The sequence below is a fragment of the Lissotriton vulgaris genome, chromosome 1_1 (genome assembly GCF_964263255.1).
Source record: "Lissotriton vulgaris chromosome 1_1, aLisVul1.2, whole genome shotgun sequence".
Taxonomy (NCBI): Eukaryota; Metazoa; Chordata; class Amphibia; order Caudata; family Salamandridae; genus Lissotriton; species Lissotriton vulgaris.
Window position 1 is genome coordinate 1,706,466,614 of NC_141685.1, and position 25,558 is coordinate 1,706,492,171.

General features: G+C 44.4%; 1 protein-coding gene across 1 annotated transcript in view; it reads left to right on the plus strand.

The window, feature by feature from the left end:
• The window catches only part of ITIH2 (inter-alpha-trypsin inhibitor heavy chain 2), a 271,633-nt gene that overhangs the window by 125,864 nt on the left and 120,211 nt on the right, over positions 1–25,558 (plus strand). The window contains exon 15 of the mRNA XM_086918960.1: positions 10,438–10,610. Coding sequence (XP_086775086.1) covers positions 10,438–10,610 — 173 coding nt within the window. The remainder of the gene's footprint in view (positions 1–10,437; positions 10,611–25,558) is intronic.

Genomic DNA, 25,558 nt, shown 5'->3' on the forward strand with positions numbered 1-25,558 from the left:
CCAAAGGGCGTGTGAGGGTGGGGGTTGGCCACAGGGCCTGGCCGCAGCATACAGCCAACCACAGGCCACACACAGTCAAATGCCGGCAGCCAGGCCCTGTGGCCAACCCCCAAAAGGGAACAAGCCCGGAAGGTGGGCACGCAGTCCCAGTGACCCCATCTATCGGGGACCAGCCACATTGTAAACGGGGAGGGGAGCCTGCAACCCCCTTCTTCGGGTCAATTTCGATCTTGGGGACCCCATCCCCTAGGGCCAAGCACCTTTTGTAAAGGAGGAGGGGGCATGCAGCTGCCATCATAGGCCGATGTAGGCCCCGAAGACCCATCTCCGGCGGCCCAGGTAATTACTAAAGAGGGCAATGCAGCCCCCTCCTCAGGCCAATTTCGGCATCAGGTACCCCATCTCATGGGGCCTGACCAATAATTGAAGGCAGAGGGGTCATGCAGCCCCCCTCCTTGGGCTGTTATCGGTCACAGGGACCCCTTCCCCTAGAGGTTGGCCAATTATTAAGAGTGGAGGGGTCCAGTGGTCTTCTTCCCCAAGCTGATTTTGTCCCCAGGGACCCCCATCTCCCGGGTCCCAGCCAACTAAGGGCTGGTGCCCACTCAGGGCCCCTCCTTGGAGGCCACAGGGAGGTAGCCCCAAGGTTCCTGGGGCCACCCACCGGCTCCCCGCATCCAGCTGTGGCCGGCATTTCTCCCACCTGCAGGGAACAGCTAAAAATGCTGCTCCCTGTGGGCAGGAACAATATTCAGATCTGTTTCCCTGTCTGCTTCACTGCGGGCAGGGAAACAGATTTGAAGTCTGCTCCCAGCTGGCGGGAGCATTTCTAAAGCTCACGCCAGCTGGGAATCGACTTCGTGTTTGCTCTCGCTTGGCGGGAGCTTTAAAATTGCTCCCACCAAGCGATAGCAAACACAGGTTTCCCTGCCGGCGCCTGGGGCCACCCACTGGCTCCCCGCATACAGCAGGGGCCGGCATTTCTCCAACCTGCAGGGAACAGCTACAAATGCTGCTCCCTGTGGGCAAGAACAATATTCAGATCTGTTTCCCTGTCTGCTTCACTGCGGGCAGGGAAACAGATTTGAAGTCTGCTCCCCACTGACGGGAGCATTTCTAAAGCTCCCGCCAGCTGGGAATCGACTTTGTGTTTGCTCTCTCTCTTGGCGGGAGCTTTAAAATTGCTCCCACCAAAAGAGAGCAAACACAGGTTTCCCTGCCTGCACCAGTGTAGGCCGGGAAACCGCTATGTCCCAGGGGTGGGCACCCTAGACATACCAGGAGCTGATCATGGGGAATGGGGTCCACAGGGCCATCAATGGCCCTCTTCTTTTCAAATTGTGGCCCGGCCCCAGAGGATGAGGTTCCCTAGCTGAAATAGGCCTGGGAGAGGGGCAGCGTACCCCCCTACTTTAATTTAAGGGTGGGCCCTGGGGAATGGGGTCACCAGAGTCGAAATCAGCCTGGAGGGGGGCCATGTGCCCCCTCCCAGTTAATTTGAAAGGCCAGGCCCCAGTGAAGGCCGGTCCCCAGGACCACATTTGGCCTGGGAGGGGTTTGCAAGTGTCACCTACTCCAAATATATTTGCTAGAATCCCCCGGGATCTGGCCTACCTGGGGCATTTTTTAAAAAGTGCAGGAGACCGCCCCTGTTTTTTTTCAATATGTTGGTCTGATTCACTGATCCTCTGTGAACAGGTGGCAAAACTTACCCAAAAATGTTTTGGGTCTCAGCAGGATTCCTGTGTGACTCCACCACCAGGCCCAGGGTGCTGAGGGTATTCCTACCCTGCAACCTTCTGGGTTTTTTTTGCGTTTGATTGGGACTCCATCTGGGTCCCGAGTCCCAAGATGGCTACCACCACTTACTGGTTGAAGTGGTGGCAGCCAATCAGATTTCATCCTGAGATCTGTCGGATCCGCAGAGTCTCTGCATCCCTAGATATACAAAAACCTTTTTTCTTTAATATCTACATAACTAATGAATGGATTTAAACCAGATTACAAAAAGCACTCATTCTGGATTAAGATCTAGCTTTCTGCTAAATATGGTATAATTCCGTTTTCAGCGGAAATTTCTATGGCAAATTGCATGGGGAAAATGTGTTTTGGACCCCCTTTTTCTCGACCCCCACTTTACAAATCACCACAACACTTTCTGAATGTTAGCTGATGTAAGTCGCAAACTAGTTTTGAAAATTTCGTGAAGATTCGTCAAACGGTGTAAAAGTTATTAGCAAAACAATAAATGGTTTTCCTATAAAACTAGGTCCTAACTGTAACTATCTACTGGGGAGGTTTCTCCTCCCATGTAGGTAGTTATAGTTAGGACCACCTCCCAGCACAGTTCACCTCATTGCATTCTGGTAAATGCAGTATGCTTAATTGAAAGGTGCTTCTACTCAGTATTGATGAAGGGCTAAACTAGGGGTGGGCGCAACACACAGAGTTCTACTCTGTGGAATTCCGTGGAGTTATGCAAAAACTCCTCGATATTCTGCAGAGTTCCATGATGGCCGGAATTCCTGCACTTCTTGTGATAGCACCAGCCAGGCGTCCTGGGATGGGGCAGGAGAAGGCCAGTTGGGGAGGAGGGGGTGGTGTGCACTGATGAGGGCAGGGAGACGGGGATGCTATTTCCAGCCAAGCTTGCAGTATGATCTAATCAGCTTGATTAGAGTGAGGCTGCTCTGCATCTATTGCACACACATAATGTTATCTGTTTATCACCTGCACCCATGCTGCTAACCCCCTTCTTTCCTTCCGGGCACAGTAAGAAGTTGAAGGGCTGGCACTACTTTGTGGAGCTGTGTAATTCCTGTCCAATTGTATAGCTCTAGCACTGCCAAATGGAGTCTTGCTGGTGCCAGAACCATTGAGCGACACATCTGCACGAGTGCCACTGATCAACCCAATTCAAAGAAGCTAGATTTGCTAGGTTCATCTGGGTGGCCCAAAGAGCTCAAGGCTGTCTCTTTAGAGCCCAAGGAGCCAAAACGGTCTCTGTTAGTCAGTTCATCAGTAAGGCAGGGGGCAGTCTGTAAATATGTCTTTAACATTTTCATGGACTTTTCATAGAAAGCAGAAACATGACAGAACATTTATCCTGTCGGCAACATTCACAGTTAACAGCCAGTGTACTGATGAAGGGCTCTTACATTGACCAACAGGTTGCAGTTACATTTCTGCACATTAGAATCCACGCGCTGACCCCTAACACACAGGTGGCATTGAGCCGTAGCTGAATGACCAATCAGAGTGATCTTTACATCCTGCCCACATAATGGAAGTCAGAACTTCTGCTGTTGAAGGCGTGACCCTAGTTGGGCTGCAGGCTGTGCTATCTATCGCTGTTTGTCAAGAGAGATGGTCTAGGCTTGTTTGTAGCCCCAGCCTCTGCAGCCTTCACAAGTGGTGCTGATGCTAGAATACCTGACTGGCACCCTGCTATACCCGATTACACATCCTGCAGCCTACAACCAGCCAAGTATGCACATAATTAGGGAATCTGACAGCCCACACAGCCTCCTTGAAGACATGCCCCTGTTCATAGGTGGTAGGGAGGGTTGGAACTGGCAGGGGTTAGTGTCATGGGGGCTTCCATATGCCAGAGGTTTGGAGTCAGAGGGGAAGCAGGATATATTCTTTCCCAACACCTCTGCATGGCATTTAGACCCTCCATTCAGAGTAAGACACATGTCATTTGCATACAATGGATCACTCTTACAACAGGATGCTCTGAGCATGAAATGCACCAATGGGATACTTTTTTGGGTGGAGTCACAAGAAGAGAAGTATGTTGCAACTTCCTCAAAATTTTATTTCTGGTATAGAGTCTAAAAGAACCCCAAACTAATTCCGCAACTCGTCCCACTATGCGTAGCGGATCTAAGTTCAGGATCCGAGTTTGGAAGGAGAGTAAATAGTCAATTATTCAGTGGAGTTGAATGTGCATGCTGTGGGCACTAGCTGTGCTCCCTGGGCCACCTTGCCTCCAGAGGAGTGGTAATCTGAACACCTGCATATTAATCTAATGAACAGACCAAGGCAAAGGGAAGCTAGCACGCTACTGATGAATTTTCAGTTAATATGTTTAACTCAAATGGCCTGCTTGGGCAATTTTTATAAATATGTAACCTACTAAACATTGACAAGCATATTTCTTCCAGTGGCAGGATGCGCAAAGCTCAGGGGCGTAACAAAGGCCCCTGCAGCCCCGTGGTGCGGGTGGGGGGTGCTCACAGGCTTACCTTTATTTGAATGGGCCCCCTCAAACCCTACTAATATTTTAAAGGGTTAAAGGGGAGGAGGGTCCTTCAGCATATCTTGCAGGGGGGCCCCTCATATTTTGTTACCTCACTGGTGCCACTGATTGGTCCGGGGTGCATATTCTCTGGCTCCGCTCAACCATAGCCTACAAATTTAAACTGTCAACTAGATGAGCAATGTCTTTCAGCAGTGGAGGATTGACCTGTAAGACTTAAGGTTTTCAGACAAGGGTCTGGTTATGCAAGGGATGAGCCAGCACTGGTAAACTCAGCTACAAAGCAGTGGTGGACTCTTTGCCGAACTCTGCACTCCAAGCGGAGTGCAGAGTAGCAAAACTCCACCGGCGAAGCAGAGTTTACCACATGCCCCTGTGCTAAACCCAGAAACACATGTCTAGAGATAACAGCACTACTTGCACCAACGTTGGGGAAAAAAACAGCAGTAACTTTGAAGTAAGCGTACAGCATTTACCAGAATGCAATAAGGTGAACTGTGCGTGGATGAGGTGCAGTATGCTCCCTCCACTTGTGTTTAAAAGGCCCCCTTGAGTCAACGAGCTGACAAGTTTCCCTGGGATGCACAGCAGGCCACCATCCCCAGGAGTGCCTGTCATTCCCAATGGGCTTGTAAATTGCGAGAGGCTCATTAATATTCATGAACTTCGCAATTTGCGACCCCATTGGCAATCACAAACAGTGGCGCCTCGCAAATTGCGAGTCGCAAATGTGACGCAATTTGCAAGGCGCTATTTGGCAGGTCGTACATCTGGCCCTAGGACTCCCCATTAGCCCTTCATTATGAGCTTGTCAAACATCAGGGACCTTGATGTGGCTAGGGAGCTTAGAAACCAAGCGCCATATTTACAAGAACTTAACGCTGCTGTAGCATCAATTTTTTGACGTTACGGCGGCTTTCTTTTTTTATCTCATATTTACAAGTTGCCACTAATTGCGGTTAGTGGCACTTTTTTTGCGGAAATAGGAATTTTCATAATCGCCACTTCTATTAGCGGGACTTCACAAAAATGAGATGCAAGGTAGCCGTTCCAGTGAAAAAACTGTAGCTAACCACAGTTTGCAATATTTACAATGAAATTCCCTTACGTTGATAACCTCCCAAAACTGCCACTAAGTCCAGTTAGAGGCAGTTTTATAAGACCAGAAAATAGCTGGTCCTAAAATTAATTGGTGCAAACACTTGGGTCCACATATAAGATGTTTGGTTGCTGGATAGCACTGCAAGAAATATTGCTGCGCTGCCCTGCACTAAAACAAAAGGTCAGGGATGCCCCTATCAATAAGATAGGGTGCATTCCTGTGCCCCATTCATAAAAAGTGTTGATAAAAGAGTGTTGCAACATTTTTTACTGCGCCCTCCATGCAACACCATGGATTCAATGTACTGCGCTCCATGTCGCAATCAATGACAGATACGTCTGACGTATCTGTCAGTGCTAAAGTCACACATTGCTGCAGTTGTGTTGCAAGCATGATGCAACTCCAGCAATACATGGGGCCAGCCTATCCCTATGGTACTGCATCACCATTACACCTGCCATGAGGAATGCTTAAGGTTTTGATGCAGTGGTGTCCTAGAATTGTTGCAGTGAAATCTGAGAGACTTCACAGCGCCACTCCTATGAGGCTTTGTTGCGTGGGAATGTCTACCCTGCATACATCATACCCGACGCAGGAATAATGTGGCCCAGGGCTTCACTAGGTCACACATATGCTCAGATGCGTCACTTTGTAAATACTGCACAATGTGGTGCAATATTCATGCTGCAAGTACATCAAGAAAATATCGCGCAAGGGGCTCAGGAATAAGCCCCCCTGTCTTTTTCCCCTATGATGGTACAACAATGGCTGCTATGCACCAACGCAGGCACCCTTGCGCCATGCTGCAAGGGTGACTGTGCTTGGGAAGTTGATTGATGTTGTAGCTCCATCGCTTCCCTAGATGTCTGCAGGTGCGTCTGGACTAGTGGAGGGCATAAGGGAACCAGTTGCAAGGTAGAAAGCAACAGAGAAGAGTAGAAGAGGGACATGAACAGCAGACAAGAGGGACAGGAGGGCAGTCAAGCAGCAGAGAAGTGACACTACCACTGAACGACCAATGAGAGGGCACAGGCTAGAGCCTGCGGGGTTAGAAGGACCTCCAACACCTGACCACCAGGTCAGAGGAACCAGCAGCAGCAGATGGGGACAGCAGCAGCAGCTACCATATGGTTCTGCGGTGTGGGAAGAGCAAGTCCACTAAGGGATAGAGCCCTGTACACCAAGAACTCACTACGAGGAGGCAAAGAAAGGACGCACCACCCGATTGCCTCTTCCAATCTAACTGTGGCAACCATATTCCGTGTTCCCCAGTTCCCTAGCGGGTAACGGCAGATCAAGCTGCATACTTAAGGGCCTGGGCCCAAACCAGCCCCGGGCCCTTGACACCCTCTGCCAACAATGGCCTATGTCAGCAACACGAGCCAGTTAGTGGAGTCCCCCACCGGTCTTGTGCTGTTTCCTCTGCAATGTGCATCCTCCACAGTACAGGGATTGCTCTGGGCACAGTGTGCACCACCCACCAGTACTAGGCCTGGGCCCGACATGACCCCCAGGCCTCCTCCGCTCTAGGTGGGATTTCAAAGGCCTCGGTACAGCAGTCACTGTCAAGTCCGCTGGAGAACCTCCTGATGCAGGTGATGCAACAGGTCACCCTTAGGCATGAGGTTGGGGTGCTCCTACCACACAAATTTGGCACTAGTCAGGGCCTAACCCCCCACAGTGTCCGGGCAGCACAACATCCTCCGGCCTGTGGTACAGAGAAGTGTGGCCTACCATTGGCAATCACCTACCTGCACCCCAGTGTAGTGAGGGCGCGTGTTATGCAATGTAGACCTCCCTACGTTAGTGTGCTGGAGCGCTTCTACCGATCACAGCTCCAAAGGGCGCAAGGCGGTCTTCTCATACAGAATAGCAATGTGTCTCCATGTGACCTGCCAAACTGCGCAACCAGGTAAGGGTGATTGCTGATGCCTCAATATCTACCGCCACGGCCCAAAGGCTTGCAGCCATATTCATCAATCTCCCGTTTTGCGAGGCCCTAATAGCGAATTATAGCGATTCGCTATTAAGGACTCGCAAAACGGGATTCATGTAGGATTAGCAAAAATTATTGCGATTCCTACTGATTCCTTATTTGCGATTAGCAAATTGCTAATCGCAAATAAGGAAAAACTCCCCATTCATTCCTATGGGCCAAAAGGCCCATAGGAATGAATGGGGAGTATTCCTTATTTGCGATTAGCAATTTGCTAATCGTAAATAAGATTGCGATTTGAAGGGTGCCAGGGGTGTCCAAAGGACACCCTGTAGCACCCCTCAAATGCACATTTGAGCAGGTGTTGCGCACACACATGTCCAGAGGACATGTGTGTTTGTAACATGCAAAAGAAAAAAATGCACTAAAGTGCTTTTTACTCTTTTTTCGCAATTTACCACGAAGACAGATTTCGTGGTAAATTGCGACCAAATATTGCGAATTCGGAATTTCAAATGGGGTGATGAATTGGATTTAAGGAATCTCTATTAGAGATTCCTTAAATCCAATTCCTCGCACATATGCGATTTCGCAAATAGCGATTTTTGCATTTGGGATGATGAATCCCAAATGCAAAAATCGCACTCGCAAATGGCCTGATTCTCAGAATCTGGCCATTTGCGAGCGCAATTCAGGTTGATGAATATGGCTGTTGGTCTTGATGCAGCCCGCCTCCACCATCAGACCGCAGGAACTACACAGCACCTCCACTCTGGGTCTCAGAAGCATGCCCAGCAAGGTCTACGGGCCCCCTGGGGACTCTACACACTTCAAGACTTTGGCTGGTTTGGTGTCGCAAGGGAAGGGCTATGAGAAGTGATGCCTCACTGGTTTTCCCCAGCGATGCGTCTCTTTACATATATGGAGCCCTGAATCAGCATTTCCTTTTCCCCTGGGACTCTGGCTGGTCATCCTGCCTGTTGGGGTGTTTTTTTTTACCTGTACTGAACTTGGTCATGGCTGCTCCATTCCTCATTCCATTGTTTTCATTTTATTTTTGTCACTGGTGGTGAACTTATAGACTATTTTTGCCTCTAGAGGTAGAAAAGTGATGTTGGGCTGACTAACGTGAGTTTTTTTGCCTCTAATTGGCCTTTCGTCAAGCCATTGAAATCATAATGTTTCTCCTTGAAAATACTATGTACTAGAAATGTAAAAAAAGTAGATGGTTACCTAAAATCTTTGTGAAACTTAAAAAAATAGGTTCTCTTTTAAAAAAGTTAGACAAATAGATTTTGAATTCAACTCATTTAAACATCATCATATATCAATTCACAAATGATGCATTAAATTGGGCTAGAAACCACTTTTTTGTAGGTTAATGTCTTAAATATGTAGATGAACCTATTAACACCAATCATAAACAAGCATTTGGAAAGGCTCGGCCATAGCAGGTTTGCCACTATGGTTAATTTGTAAAAATTAAATATTGGAAACACTAAGCTCAAAAATTAAGGTAATAAAAATTTTTTTTAAAGCACACCACCACCTAAACATGGTGGCCATATGTTGCTTTGTTTTACTGTAGCTTAAATATATATGGCCTAATTACGGTTTTGGCGGTGCTGTGCACATGCACAGCACCGCCAAATCCATGAATGACCCGCCCGCCAGATTACAAGTTCGACTCGTGTCTGGCGGGCTTTTCTGTTTCATTTTCCACAACAGTGCCCTGAATATGGGCATAGCAATGGGAGCGCAAAAGCAGTTCCAGCACGGCAAGGACTGTGAAGTCCATGCTGTGCTGGAACTTGGGGTGCAGACAAACAGGGAGTACATGTTGTTCCCCCTTGAATACATCCCAAGTCGGCGGGGTCATGTGGGCCCTGCAACACCCCCTTTATTTCCCCACCACCAGCCTTTTCATGGGTGGGCTCACCGCCATGAAAAGGCTGTTGGGTGGCAAACTCGTAATATGCTCAGTGGACCGCAGCGGTCCCACCTTGCATATTGTATACCCTTGTCTGCTGCGCTTCCACCAGGTAACAGCAATTCCATGACACAGTCAGCACAGGGGTGGTTATCCGAATGGCCGCCTCATTATACGGTAGCCGCAGGACTGCCACTGCTGCCCTACCGCGAGTCTGGCGGTCAAAGACTGCCAGACTCGTTATCAAGCCCATAGTTTAAACACAAAAGGATGGCTAAAAAAGAAAAAAGTATAAACAATAAAATAAAAAAGCATCAGCAAAGTAAGGTATTACCCTGGCAGTGAATTGCACCTCTTTTTTGGCAGATGTGCACATAATAAGGCAAAATGCAATCACTCAGAATGTGAGGTAGTCAATGACCGAAATGGGCTGAATAGAGCCATGTTCCATGATTTGGTCGGTGGGAGCAAAGTATGAATGACACTTAAACAGATCAATGGATGAAAAGGGCTGGGCCAAATACCCCTCAAAGCAAATATACATATTTGTTTTATTTTATTTATTAATTATTTTGATCATACAAGGCTAAATAGGCGGCAAAAGCTGTCTCTTGGCCAGAACTAAAGAGCACTTCACAAGTATGAGGCATGGTAGGGAGAGTGAAAATTGGCTCGGCCATTTTAGGGTACATTTTAATAGCTGAAAATTCAAAGACTGTACAAAACTGTGAAGCAGTGAATATTAGAAGACCACCAACAAAAGCAATGTCTACCAGAACGTAGAGCTTCTTCATCACAGGCACAAAAATGTACTTGAGAAACAAACTGGGAAAGTTAATAATTGGGTAAAAACTGGAGACTGAGATATTTACAAGCATTGACATGTCAATGCTTCTTGCTTGTATTCCTGTAGTATCAACGGTGAACACATGAGGATAGAAGAATGCCATGCCTAAGGAATTATGAAGCTGAATAGTATCGGGGCTATCACAAATGCATTAGTCTGATGATAACAAAGATCTGCTGATAATCTGAATTACAAAATCACAATGCAGCTAGATTTCCATCTGTCTATCACTGTTAGGTATGAATGACAGACCTGTCACAACTTTAAAAAGTAAAAGCCAGACTTGTAATTGTTTGCTGGTAAATGATGATACCGAACAACTAAAACAACAGTATATTTTGATCCACTCTCATCACAGAAACCTAGCTCCGTCTGCTGCCCTAAAAAGGAACATCACACGAACCATTCTGCAGCTGTCTGTTGATCACCACCTCGTGACGCCGCTCACAGCAATGCTGATAGAAAACCCCGAAGGTGACGAGAGAATGCTCGCCGACTCTCCGCGAGATCCCAAAAAAGGCTGCTGTCCAAGTTAGTGTCCACCATCATTAGCCATGTCTCTGCATGTTATCTTTTCTTATGCGTTTGCATTGTTTTTCTGATCATGTTATTCACTCTCTCACCTTACCTTTGCTTCTTCCTCTTTTTGTTCTCAGTACGGACTTCTGCATATATATATATATATATATATATATATATATATATATATATATATATATATATATATATATTTATATTTATATATATCCTTAAACAAACGGCGTTCCTCACGAGCACTCAGGCGCCGGACAGACAGACCACAATCCACTTATAAATCCAAAAGTTGATTTATTTACTTCATAAATAAATCTACGTCTAATCACTGATGACATCACTGATGACATCATCCAGTGAATGTGGGTTTCTGTAAAGTTTAAATATGTTTTACATATTGAAGAATGAGTGGATGTATAAGTGTCTGGATGAAGGATTTAGTAGGTGCGTGACTGACTGTATGAGTGAGTGATTAAATGTGTCTTACTAAATGCATGGGCTAGTGACTAAACTGTCTGAATGTGTGCATCAGTATGTCTGTTGTTGTGTAAGCTGCTGCATATGTTGATCAGTAGCTATATTAGTGGCTATATGGGTTATTGATTGGTTGCCCAAGTATTTGAATGGGAGACTGAGTGTGTGTGTGGGTGGCTGGGAGGTGTGTGACTCTGTGCATAGATGTGTGAGCAGTTGATTCACTAGGTGTATGAGTTCAAGAGTGCATGTGGAAACAGCTATATGGGCGGTTGACTGTGTGCATGGGTGTGTTGGTCAGTGAATGGATATCTCAGTGCTACATGTGCAAGTAAGTACATATGTAAAACACAGTGCATGTGAGAGTTGGCATATGTAAATACTTGAGAGCCAGTGAATGTGCGAGTGGCTATATGGATCATTGTGCACTTGTATCAGTGATTGTATAAGAGAGTAAGTATGTGTTAGTATATGTTTGAATAAGTAAGGTGCTGTGTGTATAACTGTATAGTTGAGGAAATGGAAGTGTGATTAATTCTTTGCATGACTGAATAGGTGTGTGAGTAACTACATGGATGAGTGGCAGTGTGTGAGTGTCTGTATAGGTGTATGAGTGCATATGATAGTGTTGTATTGATGAGTGACTGTATGTATGAGTGATTCTAAAGGTGAATGAGTGAATGTGTGTGTAGACCTAGGAATCAGTGAGTGCGTATGTAGTAACTGGTATTGGTGTGTCAATGATTTCAAGAATGGTAGTCTGTATTTAACACTGGGTGTATCAAAGGTTATATTAGAGTATGAGGAGGTGCATCGTATTATCACATGAATGATATCATCAGTGATGTGATCAGTGATGTCAAATGAGATGTCATCAGTGATGTCATCAGTGATGTCATTTGAGATGTCATCAGTTATGTCATCAGTGATGTCACTGACCATGTCATGAATGATGTAATATGTGACATCATCAGTAGTGGATTGCGGGTGCGCGAAATATAGTTAGTACAACTAACTATATAGGAGCAATTTCAATGGTTTTTTAAATGCTAATTCCTAACTATATAAGGCCTGAAACCTATGTTTTTTAGGTGAATTTGCAAGGTTTTTAAAATGCTAATTCCTAACTACATAAGGCCTGAAACCTATGGTTTTTTAAGTGAATTTGCAAGGTTTTTTAAATGCTAATTCCTAGCTATATAAGTCCTGAAACCTATGGTTTTTTTCAGTGAATTTGCAAGGTTTTTTAAATGCTAATTCCTAACTATTTATGGCGTGAAACCTATATTTTTTTAAAATAAATTTCAAAGGTTTTGTAAATGCTAATTCTATTAGCGGATAACGTTTATATATGTTATTATCCTTCTGGGACCACCTGAGCAGCCATCTTGGTTCTCAGGAGAAGTGAGGCACAAGAGAGCACAAAACAAGAGTGGAAAACGCGAAAAAGAGACCCCCTGACCCCCTAGCCCTTCTCAGGGGGTCCTAGAAGGACCACCAAGTGCGGGGTACGCGCACGGTACGGGTACCCTACGGGCACGGTGCGCGTATCCCGTGATTTATTTATTTTGTTTGTTTTTTGCCCTTGGGGGTCCTTTTGGGACCCCCTGAGAAGGGCTTGAGGGTTGGGGGGTCTCTACCCTGCCCCCTTTTCGTGTTTTCCACTCTTGTTTTTTGCTCTCCTGTGCCTCAGTTCTCCTGAAAAACAAGATGGTGGCCAACACTTCCTGGTTTGGACAGTTTGGAATGTTGACAGTCGACTGCCAGCCAATCAGAAACTCGCTCGCGCACGTATGGGTACGCGCACGTACGTGTACCGTACGCGTACGGTGCGCGTACGGTGAGCGCATATAGATGTATAATTTGATCAAATTCAATTTTCGCAACAACTACTGGAGGGATTTTCACCTAATATAGAAAAGGCGCTACTGCATACCTGTCCCTACCATTTTGCCAAGTTTGGTGTAATTCAGTTCAGCCGTTCGGGCTGTAGCCGTGTCTAAAGGTCCCATAGAAAATGCCATTTGAAAAATTTCAAATTCAATTTTCTCAAGAACTACTGGAGGGATTTTCACCAAACATAGCAAAGGCACATCTGCATACCAGGCCCTACCATTTTGCCAAGTTTGGTGTAATTCCATTGAGCCGTTCGGGCTGTAGCCGTGTCTAAAGGTCCCTATGGAAATTAACATGGGGAAAACACGTTTTGGGACCCCCCTTTCGGCCCCTGCTTGACGAATCCCCCCGAAACTTCCAGGGAAGGAGCGGAGCGGAGCTGGGCAAAATTCTGGTAAATTACACACAGATTTCTCAATCGGCGCCAAAGTTATTCCCAATAGAATGTTGAGAGCATATAGATATATAATTTGCTCAAATTCATTTTCTCAACAACTACTGGAGGGATTTTCACCAAATATTGAAAAGGCACTACTGCATACCTGTCCCTACCATTTTGCCAAGTTTGGTGCAAATCCGTTCAGCCGTTCGGGCTGTAGCCGTGTCTAAAGGTCCCACAGAAAATGCCATTTGAAAATTTTCAAATTCAATTTTCTCAAGAACTACTGGAGGGATTTACACCAAACATACAAAAGGCACTGCTGGATACCAGTCCCTACCATTTTGCCAAATCTGGTATAATTCCGTTCAGCCTTTCGAGCTGTAGCCTTGTCAGAATGTCCCTATGGAAATTAACATGGGGAAAACATGTTTGGGACCCCCCTTTTTTCTCGGCCCACGCTTGACGAATACCCCCGAAACTTTCAGGGAAGGAGCGGAGCGCAGCGAGGCAACTTTAAGGAGACTCACAGGCAGATCCCTCAATCGGCGCCAAAGTTATTCCCAATAGAATGTTTGGAATTTCCTATGGTAACTAGGTCCTAAATATATATACCTACTGGCGACCGCACAATTTGCTGTTTTGTGTTTCTCTTCACACCACAATCTACTTTGCTGCTAAATTTCAAATGCATCCATATACTACATCCCTGTTGCCACTCCATTATACACTTTCCATTCTATGCCATTCCACTCTACACCTCTCCACTGTATGAGACTCCACTCTACACCACTCCACTCTAAACTATTACACTGTACCCAACACCAGTGTATACCACTACAATCTACATTCCTTCACTGTACGCCAATCAACTGAATGCTACTCCACTTTATCCTATTTCACTGTACGCCATTCTACTTTACCCCACTCCACTTTACACCATTTTACTTTACACCACTCTACTGTATGCTACTACACTATTACACTTCATGCCACTCCACTCTATGCCTCACCAGTATACTCTCTTCCACTTTATATAACTCAAGTCTACAAAACTCTACTACACTCTGTGCCCCTATACTGGACTCTACTCCACTCTATTCCCGTACACTCAATTGTCCAAATTTGTACTGAACTCTATGCCCATACACTCTAATGTACAAAACTCTACTCCACTCTACAACAGTTTTCCAACACTGTACGACACAATATTCCACTCTACTGTATGAGACACCACTCCAATTTGTAACAGTTTCCTCAACTCTATGCTACGTCACTTCAAAGAACGCCACCCACTGTACTCTACTTCACTTTACTCCACTCCACTCTTTGCTAATCCCCTCTATGGCAGGCCACTCTTCTCCACTTCACTGAACAGTACTCTCCTTTCTGCTATTTCACTGTACGCTACTCCACTATAAATTATTACACTCTACACTCCTTGGATTGTTGGTTGACTAGGATGTAAGCCCTGGTCAAGCATAAACCGCAACCCTCGACAGGGCAAGGCATGAGCAAAGCCCAAATTAACCTGTGCTCACCCCCTTGGTAGCTTGGCTCAGAGCAGTCAGGCATAACTAAGAGACAATGCATAAACTATTTGTGCAACACTTCAAAGAACACAGTGAAAACACACCACAAATTGAGCCCACAACAGATTTAGAAAAATAAAGTACATTTTAACAAATAAAACAAGACCAAACTATAAAAATCCAATTTGTGGAACCAGAGATATTGAATTTGAAAGTTAAAAGTGAAATATAATGCCAGTCAGTCAGTCAAAACACTTTTATTCGATAGTTTAAGATCATAAAAAGATACAGGCACAATCAATTCATGTAAAATAAACAGCAACCATTATACATTAACAAAAATTAAATTGCATCACGATACAACTAAAACCAAGAGCAATCTAACAATTAATTCATATGATAGATTATAAAATAACCATCTAGTTCATTCAAAATCAGACTGGGTTATTCGGGACACATATACTCTTCTTATTAATCCGCACTCCAGCTACTAAAAAGCTAGCAACATGAAATGTAACATGGGGACTACTTAACAGTTGCACATAAAGAAGGGCAGGCCTAACCTGTAAAAACCTTTGCCTCCCTCAAAATAGGCAACAAATACTTTTTCCTGATATCTGAGTAGTACTCGCACAACATAGTAAAATGTAAAGTGTCTTGTGCAGAAAAATTGTCACATTTACAAGGGTTAGAGTTATCTGGGGTGCCCCAGGTTGGAAAAAAAAACAAAGTCAGATTAATTAAATTAAAACGAAATCTAGTTAACAGGTAGGGCTCGAGTCCAGGGGAACTTACTAATACATAATTCGCTCTTACAGTGGGTTTTCTCATTTCGAAATCCTCCCTCTCTGATGTAAACAGATTTACCAAAGCGATTTTTATCTGATTTACATCCTCTCTCTTTATACACTCAGGGGAGGAATAAAGGTCAGGTCGCCATAATTTTGTAAATGTTGATTTAATGTACACCAACCATGGGATCCTACTGGCTCTGTCCAGGGCGAGGCAATCTTTTAGGATCAAGTGGTTCAGTGAAATTTCCTGGTAAAGCCAGGTCTTAAGCCAGCAGATTAAGGGGGCGATTTTCAGTAAGTCTGTGACATACCCCAACCCTAACTCTGTATGGATAGAAAAAGTAGGGGTGAACTGTGGCACTGATAATAAAGATCTTAAGAATTTATTTTCAGCCACTTGAATTCTGTCTTGTGGGGTATAACCCTAAATTGCTGCTCCGTATGTAGCAATTGCTAAACATTTAGACTTATAAACCTTTAAAATTGTCTCCATAGGTCTGGCCCCCAGCCGTTTTGTAAATCCCATAAGGGCTGAGGTGGATCTAGCTAATGCATTACTTTTATATTTCTGTGGGGGGCCCCCAGGTCCCTCTTTCATCAAAGAGGACCCCTAGGTATGTAAAAATGGGGACCCATTTCACCTCTTCTCCTCCGCAAAAGAACGATTTCACTTTTTTCTTTCTACTATATTCCCCTACAATCATAACTTGGGATTTTTTTGTATTTATTTTCAAATCCAGGGACTCCATAAAATTGCCGAAAATATATAGCAATTTTTTCAATCCCACCCCAGAGCGAGCTAAAAGGACGGCGGCGCCCACATAAAGGAGAACCGGGATGACAGTTTCTCCCATGCGCGGCACGTCCAAGGAGGCCTCTCTTAAAGCTGGCTCTAGGGCGTTAATGTATAATGTAAAGAGAAGAGGGGCCAATATACACCCCTGCCTGACCCCCTTCTCTGACCTAAAGTGACTAGTGCATCTCCCTTCCTGGGTAACCCTAACTGATGCTAAAAGATCACAATGAAGGTCAGCTAAAAATTTAACTAGGGGAGGGTCAATGCCCAAATCCAATAACATTTGCCACAGCTTTGACCTGTTTACCAGATCAAAGGCTGTAGAAAGGTCCATAAACCCCATATAAAGGGACCCCTCTTTGGCTTTGGTATATTTACTTATTAAAAGCTGTAGGTTACGGCTCTGATCAAGGGTGCTTCTCTTTGATCTAAAACCGTATTGGACATTTGATAGGACCCCTCTCCCCTCCAACCAGTCCGTCAATTTGTACAAAATTACTCTTCCCAAGATCTTAACTGCAGAGTCTGTCAGGGAGATAGGCCTATAACAAGAAGGATCTCCCCTTTGCCCCATTTTAAAAACCGGAATAATGATAGCGCTGGGACGCTCACGGGCAGCCATGCGCTTTATAAATCCTCTTTTCATTTCATTTCATAGATTTGGCCTATGAGTCAGGGAAACCGTTTGATCCTGAAGCGTTAAAGACGTTAGTCAGGATCTTGGACCCGAATTTGGGGGCATTCTTATACAGGTCAGCAGGAACCCCATCGGGCCCGGTGCCTTATTTTTCAGTGTCTCTTCAATTGCTCTTTCCACATCTATTGCCTGAAAAACTACAGGGGCAACTGGTTGTGGGAAAGAAATAGCATTTGGGGGGATCTCGTGCCTCTGGAGCCCATAAATATTCCCAAAATGGGCTAACCACTGATCATCTGGTATATTACAATTCAAAGGGGAGTTCTCTTCACCCATAAAAAAAGGCTGGTTTATGGTCAACCAAAACTTTCCACTATCCCGCAAGACCTCAACTGATAGGAGTTTACTCCAGGCATCCTCTTTAATTTGTTGTGTCCGTGCTTGGATAGCCTGTTTATATGATTTTCTTAAACTTGCTATCTGTTCCCTGTTTCTGGGACCTACTTTCAAAGCTTTGAGCAGGGCAAGTGTTCCTTAGAACAGCTACTGTCGAACCATCTTTTATCTTTGTGTCTGCCAGGTCTATTTTTGGCCATCAGGTTAGTATTTATTTGTTTGCAGATAGCATCAAAAGCACCAACTATCTTTATACTTGGTGCCGAATTATCCAAACAAGTAGCCACCTCTGTTTTGACCCTGGTCAAAACTTTAAGCAGGAAGGTTTCCGGTACCACCTTCGATCATTTAAGTCTTTGATGTATCCGTCAAGGAGGAAGGCAGACTGCTCACGATTTAGTAGTAAATGAGGATTTATTAAAGAAGCGAGATAGATACATGAAGAGCCCACGCCAACCGCTGCACTGGAATCACAGGAATACCTAGGCACAGGATTCCACATTCCAGAGCACGCGGCGAGGCGAGCTCAGCAGAAAGCACGAGGATACAACACATCCTCCTTTCTAGAAAAGAAAAGAATTAAACTTAACAATTAATACATACAAGCAAAGTAATAAATGCAGTCACATCACATTGAGAACAATTTGGAAAGAAAAGGTTATTCACCAACAATGTAATCTTTATGCCACACGGGAGATTTCCTCAGACGGGAAAAACTTGAATGAGGGGAATGGACGGAAATGGGCTGAAGGGAACGTGGGAAAGCAGGAGGGTGACGTGAATTGGAACTAGAGGGAGAGGTCCCTGAACGGTTGGAAGCAAAGGAACTGCTAAGAAAAAGTGGAACTTTGACAACCTTAGAGAGACTCCAAACATTCCAGTCTGACAGCTCTACAACCTGCCTGCCCACTCTAACAACTAACAATGGGTCAGAAAAGCGAGATACACCAGATCTAAGAAAACCAGACTTTCTCACACGTACCCAATCACCAACCTTACAGGGATTGCTGGAATTGGAAGACACCACAGGAGAACGACAAGTAGAACGTTTACCATCTACAAGGTCTCCCATCCAGGGTTGGCTTAAATTACATACACCTTTCCTCCCCCGCATTATTTCAAAAGTAGACAGTTCACCATTAGCCTTAGGAGTATTCCGATAACTCCATAAAAGTTTTCTAACAGCCTCGTGACAATTCTCACCGTTGCACACAGCAAGTTGCAGACCCTCCTTGAGCACCCTAATCCATCTTTCGACCATTCCGTTGCCTTGAGGATAATAAACTGAAGAGCGTTTGTGTAGGATGCCATGATTGCAACAAAAGGATTTCATCTCGGAGGAGGTGAACTGTGTGCCATTATCAGAAAGGATGGAAGAGGGAAAACCTTCTTTTTCAAAAATTTAATTGAGGAAGTCGATAACCACTCTAGAAGATACATGAGGGACAAATTTCACCTCAGGCCAACTAGAGAACTGGTCTATCAAGACAATGGCGTACACAGGACTCTGACCAAGGGACATGGGACCTGCAATATCTACAGAAACGCACTCCCATGGTTTTGATGGTCTTGAGATAGAATCGTGGTGATATTTAACAGGCTTTTGGGATTTATCACTCACACAACATTCGACACAGAACCTTACTTTTTTCTCGATTAATTTGTCGACACCAGGCCACCAAAATTCACTTCTTATTCTTTTCTTCATGCTGGACATGCCTGGGTGGCCCTCATGAGCCATGTCTAACACGGTGTTTCTTAAACTATCCGGAACCACCAACAGTAAACCTCTCAAGAGAGTTTCTCCCTGGATGGAGAGTTCTTGAGCCACTTGAAAATAAGGCAAAACACTAGAAGATAGACTGTTCTTGGAAGGCCAACCATTTTTGACATAAGACACAACATCCAAATAATCACGGTCACTATTGCAAGCCAAAACCCAATCATCTTCACGAATGCAACCATTGGACACTTCGCAAATTGACACCACTTTGTCCGGGTCATTGTCGGGAGCAACATGATTGTCGTCTTCCACGGGAAGTCTGGAAAGGAAGTCAGCAAGGACATTCTTTGCACCGGGGATGTACTCAACAGAGAAATGAAAATCTTGTAACTTGTACGGCCATCTTGCGATTCTAGAGGTGGCTTTACCACACCCTTTGGTCGTAAACAGATCTACAAGGGGACGATGGCCCGATCGTACAACAAAGTCTGTACCATATACATACCTGCGAAAGTACTCAATTCCCCACCAGCAAGCCAATGTTTCTTTTTCAAGAGTGGAATATTTTGTTTCAGCACCACGTAATGGTCTTGATGCAAAAGCAATAGTGACGAAACCGCTGTGTTGCTTTTGCATCAGAACAGCACCAATGCCAACATTGCTTGCATCAGTGACAATGAATGATTTACAATTAGTGTCAAATGGGGACAAAGCAGGAGCAGAAATTATGCATTGTTTGATGAAATTAAATTGACATTTGCAGTTATCATCCCAAACAAATTCTTGATGGTTTTTCATCAATTTACGTAAATGAGAGGTTTTATCAGAAAAGGAGGGGATAAACTTGGCATAGTATTCGGCTAAACCGAGAAAGGATCTAAGTTGATCTTTGTTGCCCGGTTCAGGTGCATTTTCAATAGCCCTAACTAAGCTTAATTTGGGAGAGATGCCCTGTTTACTGATGGAATGTCCCAAATAATCTACTGAACTTTTCCCAAATTTGCATTTTTCTTTGGTGAGGGTGAGACCGTTGTCTTGTAGGATAGACAAGACTTTAAACAAAACTTCAGAATGCTCACATTCGTCCTTGCCGAAAACTAAGATGTCGTCCTGAAAATATAACACATTGGACACATTCTTAAACATGTTGTGCATTACACGCTGAAACACTGAGGATGCGGACACTAACCCAAAAGGCATCCTTTTATATCTGTATGCACCTTCAGTGGTTATAAACGAAGTCAGATGCTTGCTATCATCATGAAGTGCTATCTGGTGATATGCGTTAGATAAATCCAATGTGGTGAAGATAGATGCATCCTTGAGCTTAGCGAACATTTCTCCAATATTGGGTAAAGGATGTCTATCCACCCATACATTTGAATTTAAATCGCGCATATCCACACATAAACGAATTTTCCCGTTAGGTTTGTGGGCTACGACCACTGGCGAAAGCCATTCGGAGGATTCAATTTCCTCGATTACATCTAAGTCGCATAACCTCTGAAGTTCTTTTTTTACAGATTCACGTAAGGCTAAGGGTATGTTGCGTACTTTATGTACTTTGGGAACAGCGTTATGTTTGAGAATAATTTTGTGTTTAAAATTTTTGAGTAGACCCAAAGTAGAGGAAAAAACTTGTGGAAAAATAGTTTCCCATTTGTTGTCAGGGGATACCTCAACAGAATTGATGAAGTCAGAGTAACCTAAAACCTGATCGGGGTGATTGGGATCAAGTTTCATCATCAATTCTCTCTGTTGTGGCCAACCCAGTAAGCATGATCCATCCTTAGCAACATAAACCTTAGCATGTATTGACTTGCCCTTAAATGATAAAGTGGAGGGAAAGTATCCAAATACATCAATGGGTTTTTTCCCATACCCCCTTAATTTTATGTCAGAGGGAAATAATGATATGACATCTGGAAATTCTTTTAGCAATACATCATCACCTATTAGAGTGTATTTTGCACCAGAGTCTGCCATGACTTTTATAGATTTGGACCCAATTTGAAGCATACAGAAGGGTGAGTCTTTTCTTTCTTCTCCAACTTCATAGACGTTGCAGATGTCGTCGTACTCATCGTCATCGATGTCTACAGGTTGAACTTCAGAGAATCTGGGGCTTCTAGGGTCAGGATTAGAATACTTCGATCTGTTGCGACTCTTACACATCCTGGAGAAATGACCCCTAGACTTACAATAGTTGCAAAATTGTCCTATAGCGGGACACCTCTTATCCGTTGCTACATGGCCAGGAAAGCCACATTTGAAACAAACAACATCCTTTCTGAAACTTTGATGAGAAGTAGAGGCCAACATAGGTTTGTTGGAAGTAAAAGTGGATGGGTTCCTCTTGATATTTTGGACCACTGATACACTAGGATTTTCGGAAGAAGATTCTTTCGGTTTTTTATCGGACAATTCTTTGATGCCAAGCTTCATATCTTCAAATCGGTGTGCGATGTCGAGTGCTTTTGAAAGGGATAAGTCTTTTGCGTCAAGTAATTTTTCTTGAAGTTTCACATCAGAAACATTATGCACAAGCTGGTCCCTTAGCATTTGATCCTGGAATTGTTGATAGTTGCACTTTGCAGCCAGGATCCTTAAATCTTTGATAAAAGAATCAATTGGTTCAACGGGAAGTTGTTTTCTGCTAAGAAACTTGTGACGTGCCACCACTTCATTGACTTTTTTAATGAACTGTTTGTCGAGTTGCATAATTGCATTTTCATAGACATCAACTTCTTCTTCAGATGAATTATCTAATGTCATTGGAGGTAAATGCGAAAGAATTTGTCTTCCTTCTGCGCCAAGTGAATGCTTAAGTATTGCAAGTTTGCGTTTGTCCGTGTAGTTCTCGCCACCAATGGCTTCGAGATAGGCTTCAAATCCTTCACGCCATTGTTTCCATTCTAATGGTGGTTCACCGGGACTCGCCAAAAATGGCGGAGGGGCATTAAAACTTTCCATTGAGATGCAGAAGAATGAATGGAAAAGCTGAAGAATGTAACTTTAACAGAGTGCAGAAAATGTCTTACTTAGGCATTGTGATGTCATAAACACAGTGGTAAAAAGTTCTTGAGAGGAATTATACCTTGAAGAATAATACAAGAATTTCCTTGAAGAAAGGCTTTGTGATGTCACAATAACAGATAGAACAGATGTTGCTTGCACTTGCTTGTGCTGACGCTGCCTGCCTTGAAGAAAGGCTTTGTGATGTCACAATAGCAGATAGAACAGACGTTGCTTGCACTTGCTTGTGCTGACGCTGCCTGGTTGGAATGCAGAGAATGTCGAGCGCATGCGTTTGCTCGCGCTGAAGTTTCCAGGCGCGTGGTGGAGCGCACGAGTCAACTCGCGCAGATGAAAACAAAGCGAAAAGGATTAAAATGAAAATAATCTCACCGCTTAACGTGAAGAAAGCGGGATTTTCACCAAACTGTCATCGATTCGATAGCGAAGGCTCGGCAGACACAGAGGAGGTAATTCAGCATCTCATGATGGCAACGGTAATCTTGGTCCGGGGATACCGGGGCTGCAGGCTCAGAAATCGCGTAGGTTCGTTCACACCAAGTCGCCAGTGATGTATCCGTCAAGGAGGAAGGCAGACTGCTCACGATTTAGTAGTAAATGAGGATTTATTAAAGAAGCGAGATAGATACATGAAGAGCCCACGCCAACGGCTGCACTGGAATCACAGGAATACCTAGGCACAGGATTCCACATTCCAGAGCACGCGGCGAGGCGAGCTCAGCAGAAAGCACGAGGATACAACAGTCTTCTACCCTGATCTTTTGGTACCAGGTCACCGACTCCCGTAACCTGTATTTATTTAAATCCCAGAAGGTCCCCTGGGGCCACTTCTATGGTCACAGGATTATGATCACTGAAAACAGAGGCCTCAACCTTATACAATAAAACCCTGGATAACACAAAGGGTGACAAAAAAATATAATCTATGACTGTACCCGAGTCTTTTCCTTTAAAAGTGGGTGCCCTTAAACCACCTTTGTCACACCCTGATTCGTAAAGGTTCATAGTGGCCAGAAGGTTCTCAAGGGCCTCCCCTTGCTTGGTGTGTTCAAAGTGTGTAAGCACCGAGAATGGGGTCCCTTCATGTTTATCAGTAACACAATGGAGGCCACACGGGTGGATGTTAAAGTCACCCATAAGGATGACTTCAAAAGTGTTTTGTTTAGAACTATATACTGACAAAAAGTCTGTAAAGAGACTAAGTATTGATTTATAAAATCACACTCACATGAGTTATAAAAATTGATAAATAGCAATTTAGATGTTTGTGAGACTGACAATTCCACTATCAAACAGTTATGGCAGTTTAATTCAAGCTGCTTTAGGGTACCATTCAATGTAAGAGTAAAGAATAATATTAGTCCGCCCTTAGCTCTACCCATCAAATCAGGATTTGCAGGGACACATAAATGGCTATATCCATCTAGAAAGAAACTATTTGATGTGTCCCAAGTTTCTTGAAGTGATATTATATCAAACAACTTTAAAAATCCCACCCAATTCTCATCCCTAGTTTTTGACTTTATTCCGGCAGTATTCCAACTCAGGATTCTACAGGGGGGCACTTGGATCTGATCCGTGACATCCACTCCTGAAATAGTTCCTAGTCAATCGTTCTCCTCCAGTTGGGACAAAGGAGAAAAACGATTAGTCAGGGTTAAACCCCTACCCTGGGAACTTTCAAACCCTGTCTGGATATTCCGAGTCACTTGGGAAGTCTGGGGTGGGCGGGTATTAATTTGCAAAATAACGGGGGTTTTGTCAATCCGTGGGGCAGATTACCTTATCTGTGATGGGGGCAATGAAGGAGTGGGTCTGTTGTTTCTTGGAATAATAGGGGGTGGATAAAAATAACCTAGGGGCAGAGGCCTAATGCCGGTATTTGACAGGTCGGATGCATCCCAAAATAAATTATCAGCTACATTGTGTTTGTTAAAATTTACAACAATACAGTCACCTACCAGGCTCTTAGGGCGATGACCAACCCATCCTACCCTTCTTACCATGCTAATACATGAAGAGATAGCTATCTCCCCACTAGAATACTGTCTACACCAGTTCCTAGATTTTCTTAGGAGCTCCTGGGTGGTCTCTCTACAGTTTGATTCTAGCAGGGGAACTCCTGTTAATACAGCCACCAAAGGGACTGCTTCTGGTGGAAGGTGCAACTTCGTCTCACAGGGTATTAAGGGTTTCTTAACTATATTTCGATGGGTTTCTACTGGCTTTTACCCATTACCGTTGTCAACTACATATGCCGTTAATGGTGGTAGTGGATTCCCCAATAGCGTGGTAGTTATACTCGAGTCTTTATTGGCTGAAGTCGGGGTTACTATCGCCTGGGTGGAACTTGGCCTTACATTAATGAGATAGCTTTCCTTATACCCTATGCCAGGTGTATGTGCTTTCTGAGCATGCTTCGCTAAATCATGATTCCCTCGAGATTCCTTGACGAAAGAGTCAATTGCGTCGCATGTCTTTAAAAGTCCTGAGACGCAAGTATTTAGCGTGTCCACAATGTCTTTTGCAATACTCACTAGGACAGGCTCAATGCGTAAGTTAAATATTTCCTCTAACTTGTCGCTCAGTATGTTTAGAATGGCTTCCTCATTTGGGCTGTGTGGGTTAATGGCATGTTTCGTCTTTCTGCAAATTTCTTCGTGCTTCTTTTACCCTTAATCCAGTAAGCACTTGAACCGGATGACTCTTCTTGGTTGGGCTGGGAGACCGCAATGACCGCACTTAATTCTTCCACTATAGTATCTATAGCCTCAATCATTTGTAAAGGGTATTTTTGTACTGGCAGGATCTCTGAATTTGCCCCAGGCATGATCAATTTGTTTGGTCTCGACCCATCTACAGGAATTACCGAAGAGCTCAGACCCAGTTCCTTCTCGGAGTTAGCAATTTCTTTGCTTATAACGCCCACAGCAGAAGTTAAATATGAGATAATTGAGTCCGATTTCCACTGGAATTGAGCAGTTTTAGGGGTATTTGGTTGGCCTGGACTGGGACAAAGTCATGACTTCAGGCTAACCGTGATCGAGCACCAGTTGGTTCTAGGGACCCAATTAGGCCAGCTGAACAAATTACCTGAAATCCTGGTAGCTGAGTTCTGCTAGGATCTGGGTCAAGGAAGCACTGCACATCGGTTCCAAGATATGGCAAGGCTGCAGTGCGAGGTCCTGTTGTGTTGACGTCAAGGATCCCATTGACTGTGGCTTGCGATGCAAAGTCAGAGCATCAAGGATGCGGCACGCAGCTGGCAATGCATCGGTTCCT